The sequence below is a fragment of the Tenebrio molitor genome, chromosome 5, assembly GCF_963966145.1.
Source record: "Tenebrio molitor chromosome 5, icTenMoli1.1, whole genome shotgun sequence".
NCBI lineage: Eukaryota > Metazoa > Arthropoda > Insecta > Coleoptera > Tenebrionidae > Tenebrio > Tenebrio molitor.
In genome coordinates, this window is record NC_091050.1 from 4,329,929 (window position 1) to 4,343,916 (window position 13,988).

The window sequence follows — 13,988 nt, forward strand, 5'->3', positions numbered from 1 at the left end:
GTGACGTAATACAGTGGGCATAGTCCGGGCTGTAACCGGAGCTGGCAAGTGCTGCCGTGTTGTAGATGTGTGGAGCTGTGGACAGACCACACACCTCGAAACTAATAAAGCATGTTCCCATTAGCACACACATATCACATGTTTACGACATCTAACTGGGCCAACACTGAAATGATATCTACTTTCATGGCCCTAACAAGCTCCCGAAAAAATCCCACACACACGCAACAAATTTGCACAGACCACTGAATCCCGGTTGTCAGAACGAAAATTAATGCTTCCAGTCAAAAATCTAATAAAATCTTCGTCTGTAACGAACATTTTGAAATTAAACACTCTGGGATGAAGCAGAAAAAGTGTGGTCCATCTCATTAAAATGTATGTAACGGGTGACTATTAAAATTTTCACTTGGAGTTGGCTTTGAACGAGTTTTTATTTTTTCTGTTACTTTAGACACACGCAAGAACGAACGACAAATGACAGTCAGTACAATTGAAACATAACCAAATTAAGAGAAAAACATTTATTGAAATGTCAAACTACCACAAATTTCTGCAAGCTTTTTAGAAACATCTCATTATTAAAAAAACATTTTTTAATTTTTTTCATTCCTCAAGTAATTTGTTGGATACTAAATGAAATAATTATTATGGAAGTGGTCTTATTTTCTATTTATGCTAGGAATGTTAAATATATTTTAAGTTGTTATAATACGAGGGGAGATTTTTATACATATTATCTACCTCGCTATGAAATGAAGAAGAGTAGAAAAGTAATATTTTATTTTTCAACATTATAGTCCACATATAGTTACACATTTATTGCAACATTTTTCCAATAAAGCTATGCCTTCAAAAGACTTTTTTTTTTATATAAGTCCTCAAAAAATTCCTCTACCGCTTCTTTCGGTTATTCATCCGAAGAACAAAGACATCCCCTCAAGTGTTTATTTAATTTAGGAAAGAGTGACTCGGTGCCAAATCTGGGCTGCAGAGTGGATTTTCCATCTCTACAAAACCGCACTCTTTTGATCACAGTTGTGGGGCCTTTTTTGCTGTATGGCAGTTTTCAACTTTCTGATTGTTTCCTTATAGACTTCTGGTGTTATTGTATGTATTCAATCGGTAAGATTCCTTTCATATCCCAAAATACCGTCCCCATCAGATTTCCTGATGAATTCTGCGCTCTTGCATTTTTGGCTGTGGAAATGCCATGTGGACCCCACTGCATGGATTCTTATTTTGTTGGTGAATCTCAGTGATACATCCACGTTCAAATCACCTGTTGCAATTTTCGAAGAAAGCTACCAAGTTTTCTTGGCAAATGTGTTGCCAACACAGTTTTTGTCCGGGATTAAGCAATTTTGGGATCCAACGTGCTCAGACCTTATTCATTCCTAAATCTCCATACAACATTTTTTAATACTGTAGCTTTCGATATCCCCGCTTTATCGGCAATCCTTGAGACTTTTATTCTTCGATCTGCTAAGCCCAAAATTTCAACCTTCTTGGAGTTTTCGTTGGTTTTTGCTTTAACAAGCCGCATCTTGGGTCATCCTGAAGTGATTCCCTACCCCATCGAAATTGTTTAGACCAAAGTGTTATCGTAAAATATGCCGGCGCACATTAATCATCCTCTGGTGAATATTCTTGGGTCCATTTCCTTCCCTTGTCAATAATTTGATTACTCTGTATGTTCTAGTTAGGAATTTCACTCATATTTTGTTAGTTAAGGCTACACAAAAACAACAAAACGCTTTGGATGTGAACCAAATTTGGTCAGTAAGCATTAGCAACTTGACAGCAAAAATTTGCGATCGTCACTTGTTTTCATCATAGCTTGCCTGTCATTTGACATTAAAGTTAATGGAGGAGTTCCTCCATTAACTTTTTAATGTCAAACGACAGGCAATTTTCATTTTTTAAGTGCCTAACGTATACTCGTACTTCATAAAATGTTTACAAATATTTATCAATAAAATCAAGTTAAATTTCTTATAATGTGTGTTGGAAAACAAATAGAACGCTGTTCAAGCAGGTTGTAATCAGTTTAAGCCATGCTTATACACACACGTATATTCCAACATTCCAAGTACTAATAATTGCAATTACGTAAATGAGACACGGTTTAATAACGTAAACCTATATAAAATATAAATATGTATATTTAATTTACAGAACGATTGAAATATTAAATATGTACATACAATAAATTGGCAAATTGTCCATAGGTTTTTCGAATATTCATGAATGTTAATTCTGCACTTTTATAAACATGTTTTTACACTTGACCACTCGTTCTCGTTAATGATTGGTATAATCTCTTGGGTGTGGTTAATAGAGTTTTTGTTGTTAACGTGAACGTTTGTCAGGTTTTCCACTTATTCCATAATGTGCCTTTTTTAATTACATACTTATTAAAATAAATGAGATAATTTACACAAGATTGATCTTTAACGTTAATTGGCATAAACTTTCACATCTGCTCACTATTTTGGACCATACGGTTAGTTATTTATAATCAGAGGCAAAGCTCAAGTCTGAGTGGTGCAGAACTCTTTTTGCAGCCCCTACGGGGATGTTAATCTAAAAACGTAACGTGTATTGTACCACTGCAATCGTTCGTGGATATTTATCAGATTTATTATATGTATTATGTAAATGCGTAAGCGAACTTTGTAATCAATTCATCTGTAAATTAGAAATTTACGACGGAAATGAGGATCATTTTTAAGTGCCACATGTTCGCACGATGCCATAGCACCACCAGTGTGTCCTAAATATTCCCTTAATTTGGTCTCATATTTGATTTACCTTCCCGCCTATTAATTAAATTATTTAAGCAGCAAAAGTACAAGGTGTAGTTTTGAATTACAAATGCACACGGGAGTACATTCAATCTTACGGTGTCATTCGAGACCTTAGATAAAAATCGAGTTTTTTCAATGGACTGCCCGCTGCGAGTTGTGAATGGATGTGAATGCCAGATAAGGGTTGTTTTACATTTATTTTACACCTGACAAGTCTTATTAGTGGTGTTTTTCAAATTTATGTGCTTTTATGTAAGTTTTATGTAAGTAAATTGGAATTTTCAAGGAACAGCCAAGAAACTAAAGCTATGGTGGATGGAAATTTTAAGTAAATCTAATCATTAGTTTAACAACAAAGTTTAGCAAACAAGCTGCACGTGTGTGGTGTAATGTTGAAGTTTTCCAGCAAGGCCGGAATACTAAATTCGATGACGTGAACGAGTTGAAAATGAAACAGTTAGTGAGGTGACGGCGTGTCAAGTTCTGGCGACGGTAAGTTGACGGATAACGAGCAGTTCCTGTTGAAATTAGGAGATGCCGCCGCCTTAATAAATGGAAGTGTCCCGGGTGGCTCAAGGGGTGTACATATCAAGCAGAAATTCATCAAAATTGCAACTGGCTCTGATAATATAAACTAAGAGTTTTCTAATTTTTATTCTAGTAAAATGACGAAAAAATGGGGAACATGCAAAAAGGTATACATGTGTATATCATAGAAATTACGAATATCAATAACTAGTGGTTTAAATGTAACAAAGTAAATACTTTTAAAACAATTCTTATCTTTAGAATATCTTTTTATTAGTCCAAACTAGTTGGACATAACTATTGACTTGAGTATCTATACGAAGTGCTATGTTGAAATTGACTGTAGAAGGTGTTGGATTCTCTCATGGGCTGTAACCTTGGAAATATTTGCGCGAGGGCGGAACGATAAACCAGTGAAAAATCTGTAAATGAAAACTGAAAACGTGGACTACTTTCAAATTCAAACAGATACAAAGACGAGAGAGAGACAAAACGAATGTAACGATTGACGATGTTTTCCGTTCGGTTTTAGCGCCTACTTGAGACCGATATTCGTCGTTTGCGTAGGTATGACTCATAGTCCATGAGAAAATTCAACGCCTCTACCTAAATTATTAATAAAACTTTGTTAAAAACAAATTTTGCGTTCAATAATAAATTCTTAAAAATTAACTAAAAAAATTAAATAAAAATTGCTTTTTAACAAGATTATTTTGTTCACAGTTTCCTACTACCCAACCTGGTTTCGGACATACTCACCTACGTCTCTTGATTTATTTTTCTTCTATTTGTCTTTTACTTCATTTATTTATGATATGATGCTCTTAACTGGTTTTGTATATCAGTCTAACGCCATGAAATAATATTATTACGGACAAATATTGCAGTTGTTGTTAATCTAAGAACACACTTATTTAATTATTACTGTATAGGAACATAATTGATAGGTATACTCCGTACTCTCATAGATTGTACGTTTTTTGACAGAAGACAGACACAGAAACAAGTGTGGCGGGAATTAATCTGCAAGGTTGCAACGGTTTTCTACATAACGTGAAACAATTGAGATGGAGAGTTTAGTATTTTTCATTGCTTTGTGTTTTGGAACTAGAATTTAAAAACGTACAATCTATCAGCGCACGAAATATAGTGCTTTTAAGGATTCAATAATTAATCATCAATTAAAAAAAAACAACAAAACTATTCGGATTTTTCTGAGCATCTAACGGGACCTATCAGTATGTACCCACATAAATAATTTTGGAATTTTTCTTTATTTTACGTGAAGTTTTACGTAATGAGAGTGGTGGCAAACGGCGAGTGATTAATCTGCGACACGGGGTGCAGTGTATAAGTGACATTTAAAACACGACAGGAGCCACACACCGACGTTGACTGAAACACTGCCATCACTCAAGATAATACCCCTCATTTATCATCTATGGAACTCAAGGGTCGCTCCATATTTATGCGTCGATAGCACTTTTTTATTCAGCGATAATGTCCGAGAAAAATAGCCAAAGGCCATTGATTTTGACAAATTTGAAAATCTTTGATTAGAGATAAAATACACATTCGGTACATTTGTTTTTGAAGGTAGATTTAATTTCATTAGTTCTGCGGTTAGTCTTAACGTAATTAGATGTTATTTAGCGGCAATCAATCAATTTTACAATCAATCAAATTTTCGACAGCCACCTGTGTTTTCCAAATAATTTACTAACATTAGTACTTATAAGGGATGAAACGCTTTAACGAAACCTTAATAGCCTGTTTTTTTGGTGAGCCAAGCTAATCATTATTAGCCATCGAACACTTTTATAATCGATTACGGGGCTACCTGCTCTCCACGTCTACCTTCTGTCTTACCTAGGAAATGAGACAACTTAATCTTTGGTTTTCATTAATATTAAATTGTCTTTCAAATTACTTCAAAAGCTAAAATTTACAAACCGAATTGTGGTTACTTGAAGAATATATAATTAGATTTAAATGAGATACTGTAAAATTTTTATTATTAATGACACCACATCTATTAAAATGTTGTTTACACAATACGGGACATTTTAATGTAAATTTTTATTATTAACTATCGACTTTACAATTTGACATAGACACTATAAGAATCAGGAACTCTTTTCATTTGTATTTTCAACAAGTAACTGTATTAAAATACCATGCGATCAACAATTATTTAGATCAAAGAAGCCTTTTAAATTTTGAACGTATGTCCGAATCTAGACATTCAGATGTTCTAGATGCATGGAAGTATTTTTGGTTGCATATACATATATGTTTCAATTTAAATTTGGAAATTTTTACCGAAGCTCGGCCAAACAGGTAACAACACTGTGTCCAATGATAAATTTTTTTATATTCTAAAGTAAAAACCATTTTTGCGTTGAAATTTGATTAATAGTGACAGTTGTTTGACGTTTATTAGCTGAGTTAACAAAGATACGAAAAATCTGACACTGTCAAAGTCATACAGTCATACCCGCCCCTTATCTAAATTTCCATCTATCTCCATTTCGCTCAACCCAAGTGACTGACAAGAGAAAAATGCAAAACATTTTGGAAAAAAAGACTAACTTTGAATTTCATGTAAATTGAGACATCCAAAACGATTAAAATCTGATTTAAAAAAAATCAACAAAGTGGTAAGTTGTTCCCTAACTAATTTGATAAAATCTTTCTCCAACATTGTTGAAAATACGAAACATCAAGTTGTTGAAGTAGAAAGAAGAGAATACTCGTATATCAATCTCAATTTAAAATTGATTGTCATTCATTTAGGATTTAGCCTGTTAATAAAGCTGTACATGATTAATACTAGTACTAAGGTGGTAAAAAACTGTTCTCAAAACAAAGGTTTTAAATTTGAGAGTTGTTGAAGTTTTTTCGATTAGTAGCGTAGAAAAAATGTTGAGAAAGGCCTAGAAAACAAGATTGCCCGATGGGAATCGAAAATATTATACACAAGTTAACACCAGGTCAGAGGTGCGTTTGAAAATTGATCTTTAAAGAAAATTTTACTCTCTTGAAAGAATTGTTATGATGGATAAAACTTTGTTTCGTCACCTTGGTCCAGAGTCACAATGCCAAAGTACGAAGTGGAGACACGAGGGTTTATTATTTGCCCCAAGGAAGTTACATTCAATATAACTTCCTTGTCTGCTCCAGTATTGGGCTAAATTACAAGTTCCAAAGATGTTAAATAAAAAATGAATATGCTATTCCATTAAGACAACTCTTCGGCTCATAAGAATTGTATTTCGATGCCAGCTAATTATAATACCATATAAAACCAACAACCTCTTTATTTGCCAAATCTACCAGTGATTACTGTTTGTTCTCAAAATTAAAACAGCATTTGTTGTACGAAAAGAAAGACCCATCCAAACAAGGACTGTCGCTCAAGCTCTAACGTCGCTGCTCCCGTTGCGCTTCTTTGATTGCCCCACTTGTTCCTCGTCTTCTCGGTGAACGTCATGAACCCCGCCACGCGCCTCTTTCACGTTGGTTGTACTGTTGCCATTACCCATCGCTGAACAGTCAGAAAGAGGTAAGCTCTTGTAAGATCTTCCTGATGAATCTGGACCGCGCTATTTACAGGTGGTCAAAGGGCACTTGTGCACCATAGTGAGAAAAACTTGTAGGTAGCATTAATCCCATTGGTGGGATAGTTACGTGCCTGGTTATCAAAATACTTAACCACACCTAATTGACTATTTAAGATTATTCTGAACAAAGAGACACTGAATATTCCATATTAGCAAAAGAGTGCATCGTTTTTAAAATAAAACATATGAATATTACTGAAAATATTTTATTTCTGTATAAAATTGAATCTGCTCATACTCTTGTTTCTATTCAAACTACATAATTAATCATATATTCATGACGTTTCTGATACTCGTATGTAATATTTTTGTAAAGTACAGACACATTAACACTATTAATATTAATGTAAGTTTCAATTGTATGTCTTTTAACACGTGTATAAATCTGTCAATATCTAATTGTGAACATGAGATTTGCATTAAAGCAAAGATAAAAAAATTAATTAAAGTGGCACGTGGAACTTGTAAACAAGTGACCTAAGTGTAGTAATTGTTCATTCTAATTGCTTATTCAAAGGTAGGGCCCTACAGGACAGCATAAACGGGCACCAGTTTGCTTTATACAACCTATTATTAATTAACAATTAATATCTTACGGGAACATTTTGCGAAATAAGATTGTTTTTCCTCGTTCGCTATGGTAAGAAGCACTTCTGTTATTTTCACAACATAACAAAATTAATTACCTACATACTTACGATACATACCTACTTATATAAAATGCCATTTTAGTTGATTTTGATGATTTAAAGAATCAACCGACCCTTACTTTATTTTTATTTTTTATATAAGTATAGTGTGTAACACGTACGAAAAAAGATGAATCCACACTCGCGAGGGATAGTCTTTTTTTTGTACTCGATATGCAATCAATATAGGTACTCCTACGTCAGGGATATAAATGTTAGATTACCATTGTTCTTTTTAGTTCAAGTATTGGTCACTTTTTTATTACTTTTATAGATTTATATACTAGAAGGTTGATATATTAAAAAGTTATCAATAATAAAAGGCAACATTTTTCGAAAATAGGAAAAATATGGAGTTTAGGATTCTTTCCACTGGCTACACTTACCTTCCCGTTTTGGTAATAATCATCTCTGTTCCTAATTCATTGAATTTTTCCCAGAGATCCTTAGTTTCTAAATGACATGTAATGGTACGAAATTCTTCACTCGTCCATCGTTCTTGAAGGAGGGGATTTCGTGCGGCCGTGGGAGACCTACGACCATTCGGAACAGAATGTGAGGGCACCCCTGATTCCGACGTGGAAGACACATCAACTGGTGATTCACGACCACTTTCAATGTCCGGACTAACTAACGTACAGTCTAAACCGACGGGTTCAGGAGTTGAAGGTACTGACGAGGCGGAGGATTCGACAAATTTTTCTGGAACATAAAATACACCAGAGTTATGCTACCATAAAACGCTTTCAGTCGTCGCAGACGTAAAACTATCAAACGATTTCATCTATTTAATTAGTTAACTGACATTCACACATGGTCGAGGTAAAAAATAAAGCCATTAAAAGGGCTTAATGATTGCTGTTAAAATATCCATAAAAGTCGGAAGTATTTTCTATAACGCAACCCTTTGCATAGAAACGACGCTTTTCGAACATAAATCGTAGTCTTAGGCTTATAAAAAACGACTTATAATTTAGTCTTGCCGTGGAATGGCAACATATGCCAGAAAAATTAAAAGTTACTTTATTTGGTGGCACATGAAATACTGAAAATTGTCACGTAAGGAATTACCTTTCACATTATGTGTGACCACTTCCGTCACATTCCAGTCGGTTCGAGGGAACACAAATTTCACGTATGATCACCACAATTATTAAGCAATTTAAACACCCACAAGACGACAATACCGTCATTAAATTTCGCCGCTGCTAAAAATGTTTTAATCTGTGAAAAATAAATAAGTGTGGATTGCCTGTTGATTATTCTGGGATAATAGAGGCTTTCATTGTCATTATTATTGTTCCATTACACTTAAATGTGGTATAAATAGCCTCTAGAAAAACTTTGTGTTATTATAAAACCTAACAATTTTGTCATCACTCTCATCAAAGTAAAATATACAGAGCGAGCGGAAACGGAGAAAGGACCAACCGCCTAATGTTCACAACAACAATGGGTCCAACGATAATCGCGATGAGATCTTATCAGTAGATAAGAGGATCATGCATGTAATGACACTGTAAATTATATCCAACCTAATGCCCACTGCTTACAAAAGCCTACAATTACGTAATATTTACCACGCGGACCTTTACGCTGCCATTAAAACAACCAACAACAGTTTTGCTGAATTTTCGTATCATTACTTTATTTTAATTGCAAAAGTAATTAGAGAAACTCGTGCGTACATTATAATGTCTATACTGTACCCAGCTCTTAATTATACATTTTAAACCTTTGCTATGATTCCATATTGAACGACTTTTACGTAAAGTGAAATATGCAGAAGTGAATAAATAACGTTTCCAAGAGCAAAGTTGTATTAAATGTTATAATCAATACTTAAGGGACGATCATTATGCCAACTTCTGCCTATAAACAATCCGATAAATTATTTTATCTTAGTGCTTATTCACAATGGACATAAGCTTGACATAAGGCATAAGAAATTCATGATACATGCAGTGGATATACTATTAATTTTTACGTAACTTATGAGAAGTCACCTCAGTGAACATTATTGTTGTGTACAAAAAGGCATGAAGAATCATATGCGAGTTATATGGACACAAATTATTTTCCAATTGCCCAAATTTACAAATTATTCTTAGGTATCTCTTATGTATTTCTTATGTCTTATGTCCATTGTGAATAAGCACTTACAAGAGTTTTTGAGCTACCTTAGACCATTGTTTTCGGTCACAGAAGTCAAATTTTAATCACAAGTGGGATAAAGTACTCACTAGTGAGTAAATTTGACAGCTGCCATTTAACTTGACATAAAGTACTCAGAAGTGACTAAATTTGACAACTGTCATTTTACTTCATTTCTTGGATTTTTTGCAATAGTTGCACCTGTAAGATAAAACGTCGTATATCACACGTGATCGAAATGCCATTATGAAACTCGTGTGCAAGCGCACTCGTCGGTCAAAATTCTCACTCTTTCTCGTTAAAAATTAACGTTTTTTTATTAGAGCTTCTACTATTTTTATAAAATAAAATTTAAAAAATGAGAAGTATGTCACGTTGCCTTTTATAGATATTATACAAGTTAAAAATTCTTACCAGGGTCTTTATATCAAAATTTTATGTGGCCAAATATACGTGTTTCACCTAAGAATACGAGTCAGACGAAGTTTAAACGCAACACAAAATACATTTGACAATGGGAACTAGATTCATTAAAAAATCAAAATTGTTGTTTTGGACATCCCTCACTAACACTATCACTGGGAAGCTTTTCCGCAAATGTGCGAACAAGGGGTAATCTAAAGGATGTCCAAAGTACTTTTTGAATAAAATTGACACATTTTTACAATTTTTCCATGGTGTGAAACCTTCTTACGAGAGATAGGTTAGAATTAACGTCAAAATTCAATGACATTTAAAAAAATATTTGATCCTAAGTATTGTCAAGTAGACAATTAATTGACAAATGGACAAAACCAAATTTATATTAAGAAAATTTTCGTTTCCCGTTTTTTTTTTGCAACCAACTGTACTCTTACGTGAAACACGTTATATATAACTGATTTTTTATTAATTAATAAAAAGCACAAAATCCTCAAGTAGTATTGTAGATGATAATACTTGCTTGAAAAAAATTGAGTGTAGTTTTAAAAAATAAATAAATGTTATTGTAGGTACAGGGTTATTTTATTATAAATGTTTCTAACTTCCAGTTGCCGTAGCGGTGCACCTGAGTAAAGCGCACAACCACCTACGGTGTTAGAAACATTTATAATAACCCTGACTATGTATATTATTATACTCGTACATATGTACTTATTGTGTATATCTATTCCCATTTATAGAACCAATTTGATAAACCATCTATAATTTAGCGTCGTTACCCCATTGCAATATTGAAAACAATCTACAAAAACGTATTTAACAACAGAACAAATAGAAATACTTATTAATCTTTTTCATTAAAGGTATTACATTGTGAAGGCAAATGTACGTTAATTGCTGATGTTTTTTTTTTCATAACTGTTGCTATCGTTTTTACTAGTGATGAAACGATTACGATTATGATTAATCGTAACCGCCGATTATCGCGAATTTTACGATTAATCGTAATCGCAGATTACGCATACGATTATTATACGATTATTGTAGGACGAGTTCCTACAAGTTTAGTAATTATTGCGCAATGCAATCGACAGGCAAATGCAAGTAGCAGTGTGTCTTAAGAACAGTGAAGCGTTCTCAGTGAATTTAGTTAAGTTTGGTGGTTTTATTTACAATAAAATTGAAGAAAAAATATTTACAATGTCTGGAAAAGTTAAACGTACAGAAACTAGTGAAATTTGGAAATATTTTACTAAAAAAATGGATGACATTAATAAAGCGGCCTGTAGATATTGCAAAGCGGTAATTTCTCGAGGAGGGAAAAACGCAGCATCAAAAGGTTTTACTACTACTAATATGTGGGCCCACGTAAAACGGTTCCACCCGGAAGTTCTAGAAAAAGTCACCCTTGGCGAGGAATGTTTGACAGATATGGAAGGCCCTTCTCCAGCGAAAAAACAAGCAACAATTACAGAAATATTTTCACGATCTGCTTCATACAGCTCGGACCATCCTCGAGCAAGAGAGATAACAAAGTTAATTGTTGAAGAAATGTGCCTTGACATGGAACCCTTGGATCATGTAAATAAAAAAGGCTTTCAAAGGCTTATGAAAAACATTTGTCCCAAATATGAAATGGTATCAAGAACACATATAACACAAACAATATTGCCGGATATGTACAACCGTGTAAAAACGAAAATCCAATGTGAATTGAAAAATCTTCCATACATTTCTGTGACAACAGATCTCTGGACTAGCGATTCATCTTCACACGTTAATGATTTTATTAGTATAACTGCACATGGACTAAACAAAAATTTTGAATTGAAGAATTTTTGCCTTGAAGTGATGCCTTTTGAAGGTGAAAAACATTCTGCCGAAAACATAAGTGACAATTTACAACTGGCAATGTTAGAGTGGGAAATTACTGACAGAGTGAAAGTAATTGTTACAGACAATGCTCGAAATATCGTAAATGCCGTCAAAGATATCCACGAGGTGAAGCATGTGCCTTGCATGGCTCATACGTTGCAACTTGTGTTACAAGATGGTCTTTTGGAACAAACTAACATAAAAGATGTGGTGAATACTGCTAGGAAAATAGTAGGCCATTTTAGTCATTCAACAACAGCCATGAAATTGCTTCAAGAAGCTCAAGAAACATATAATATTCCGCAACATGTTTTGATACAGAACGTTCCGACTCGTTGGAATTCTACGTATCTGATGTTAAATAGATTATACGAACAGCGCATTGCTATCCAAGCTGTTCTTCCAAAATTAAATTGCCAATTCGATCTAAATACACAGCAATGGATTCTTGTTGAACAAGTGGTCCAAATTCTGGTATATTTTGAAGATGTGACCAAAGCATTAAGTAAAGATGCAATTACATTATCTGATGCTATTCCTCTTATCAATAGTCTATTCAGAATCATACAAAAAATTTCTTCAGACGATACAAAACACCAAACGGTGAGAAATATGGTAGAGACTCTGCAGACACAGATGATTTATCGATATGGTAATATTGAAGAAAATGAAACCTACATATTGGCCACCGCGCTGGACCCAAGATACAAAACCCGTATATTTCGAAATAACAACGCTTCTAAAAAAGTTACAGAACTTCTTTATTCTGCTATAACAGAAGAAAAAACAGAAATTTCACCATCTGTTTCTTCCCCAAATAGACCTTCTACAAGTACTGGAATTTGGAGCATTTGTCGAGAAATAATCGACGACAGTGAAATCAGTGAACCATTGTCAAATTTTGCGAGTAAGATTACTTAAATTTTCAGAATTTTCAGACACTTAACAACTTTTTTTCTTAGTCAATACTGCCAAAGATGAGGTTGATGCGTACCTGAAATCAGCCAATATATCACATTCGTCAGACTCCCTTGAATATTGGAGAGAAAATGTTAACTTTCCGCGCTTAAAAAACTTAGCTCTAAAATATCTATCTTACAAACCCGCTTCAGTTCAGTCAGAAAGGTTTTTCTCCACAGCAGGACTTATTCAGACTCCGAAAAGAAATCGCCTAAGTCCTAACAACCTCCAAACTCTGTGTTTTTTAAATAAAAATTTGCCCATTGTTAATTTTGAATATTAAACACAAAGTACATATATACCAAGCGATCATTTAAAAAATAAATCGAGTTTGCTTTGGAGCTATAGCATGGGTTGCCATAGGTAACACGCCGACTCGATTTATTTTTTAATTGATCGCACCGTATTACTGTTTATACTACTTAGGTTTAGACTTTATTTTAATTCAAATCATTAATATTATTTATTTATTATTATTTCGTATTATTATAATGGTTTTTCAAATTGGTGTTTTATTTCCACAAATATAATCGTAATCGTAATCGTAACCGTACGATTATAACTTCAATATTCGTAATCGTAATCGTAATCGTCAATTGGTAATCGTTTCATCACTAGTTTTTACTTATTTTTTTAAATGTAAACACCATTTTTAAAAACCCATTGTATTGACAAAGTGATAAAGAATAAAGAAAAATGGTTGACATGTGTCTGAACTTGTTATCTTTAAATAGTTCAACATAAAAAAATGCATTTCATTCATTATCTTCTCAAGGAATAATACAATTTTTTACCTACAATTTATCACTGTTCAAAAGATAAATGTCACTTCACTGAATAGAAAATTCGAACATCTCCTGCAACAAGATTTCTAATTTTGAAATTACATAGGTATGTATTTCAATGTCATAGAAACTGATTTTTGT

The 13,988-nt window shown here is 33.6% G+C and overlaps 2 protein-coding genes across 3 annotated transcripts in view; one reads left to right on the top strand and one right to left on the bottom strand.

Moving 5' to 3' along the window:
* LOC138131036 (T-box transcription factor TBX20-like) overlaps nt 1-13,988 on the bottom strand; it is a 39,420-nt gene that overhangs the window by 12,554 nt on the left and 12,878 nt on the right. For both annotated transcript variants that reach the window (XM_069047791.1, XM_069047792.1), the window contains one exon: nt 8,037-8,352. In XM_069047791.1, coding sequence (XP_068903892.1) covers nt 8,037-8,352 — 316 coding nt within the window. The remainder of the gene's footprint in view (nt 1-8,036; nt 8,353-13,988) is intronic.
* Nucleotides 11,177-13,661, top strand: LOC138131035 (zinc finger BED domain-containing protein 4-like). Its single transcript, XM_069047790.1, has 2 exons — nt 11,177-13,009; nt 13,065-13,661. Exons 1-2 carry the CDS (start codon nt 11,326-11,328, stop codon nt 13,343-13,345), a joined length of 1,965 nt encoding a protein of 654 aa, XP_068903891.1. The 5' UTR covers nt 11,177-11,325; the 3' UTR covers nt 13,346-13,661.

Bases quoted from the DNA above. Each gene is read 5' to 3' on its own strand.
- LOC138131035 (XM_069047790.1), top strand. From the start codon at position 11,326: ATGCAAGTAGCAGTGTGTCTTAAGAACAGTGAAGCGTTCTCAGTGAAT. The intron at 13,010-13,064 runs GTAAGATTACTT...TTTTTTTCTTAG, and splicing joins ACCATTGTCAAATTTTGCGA to TCAATACTGCCAAAGATGAG.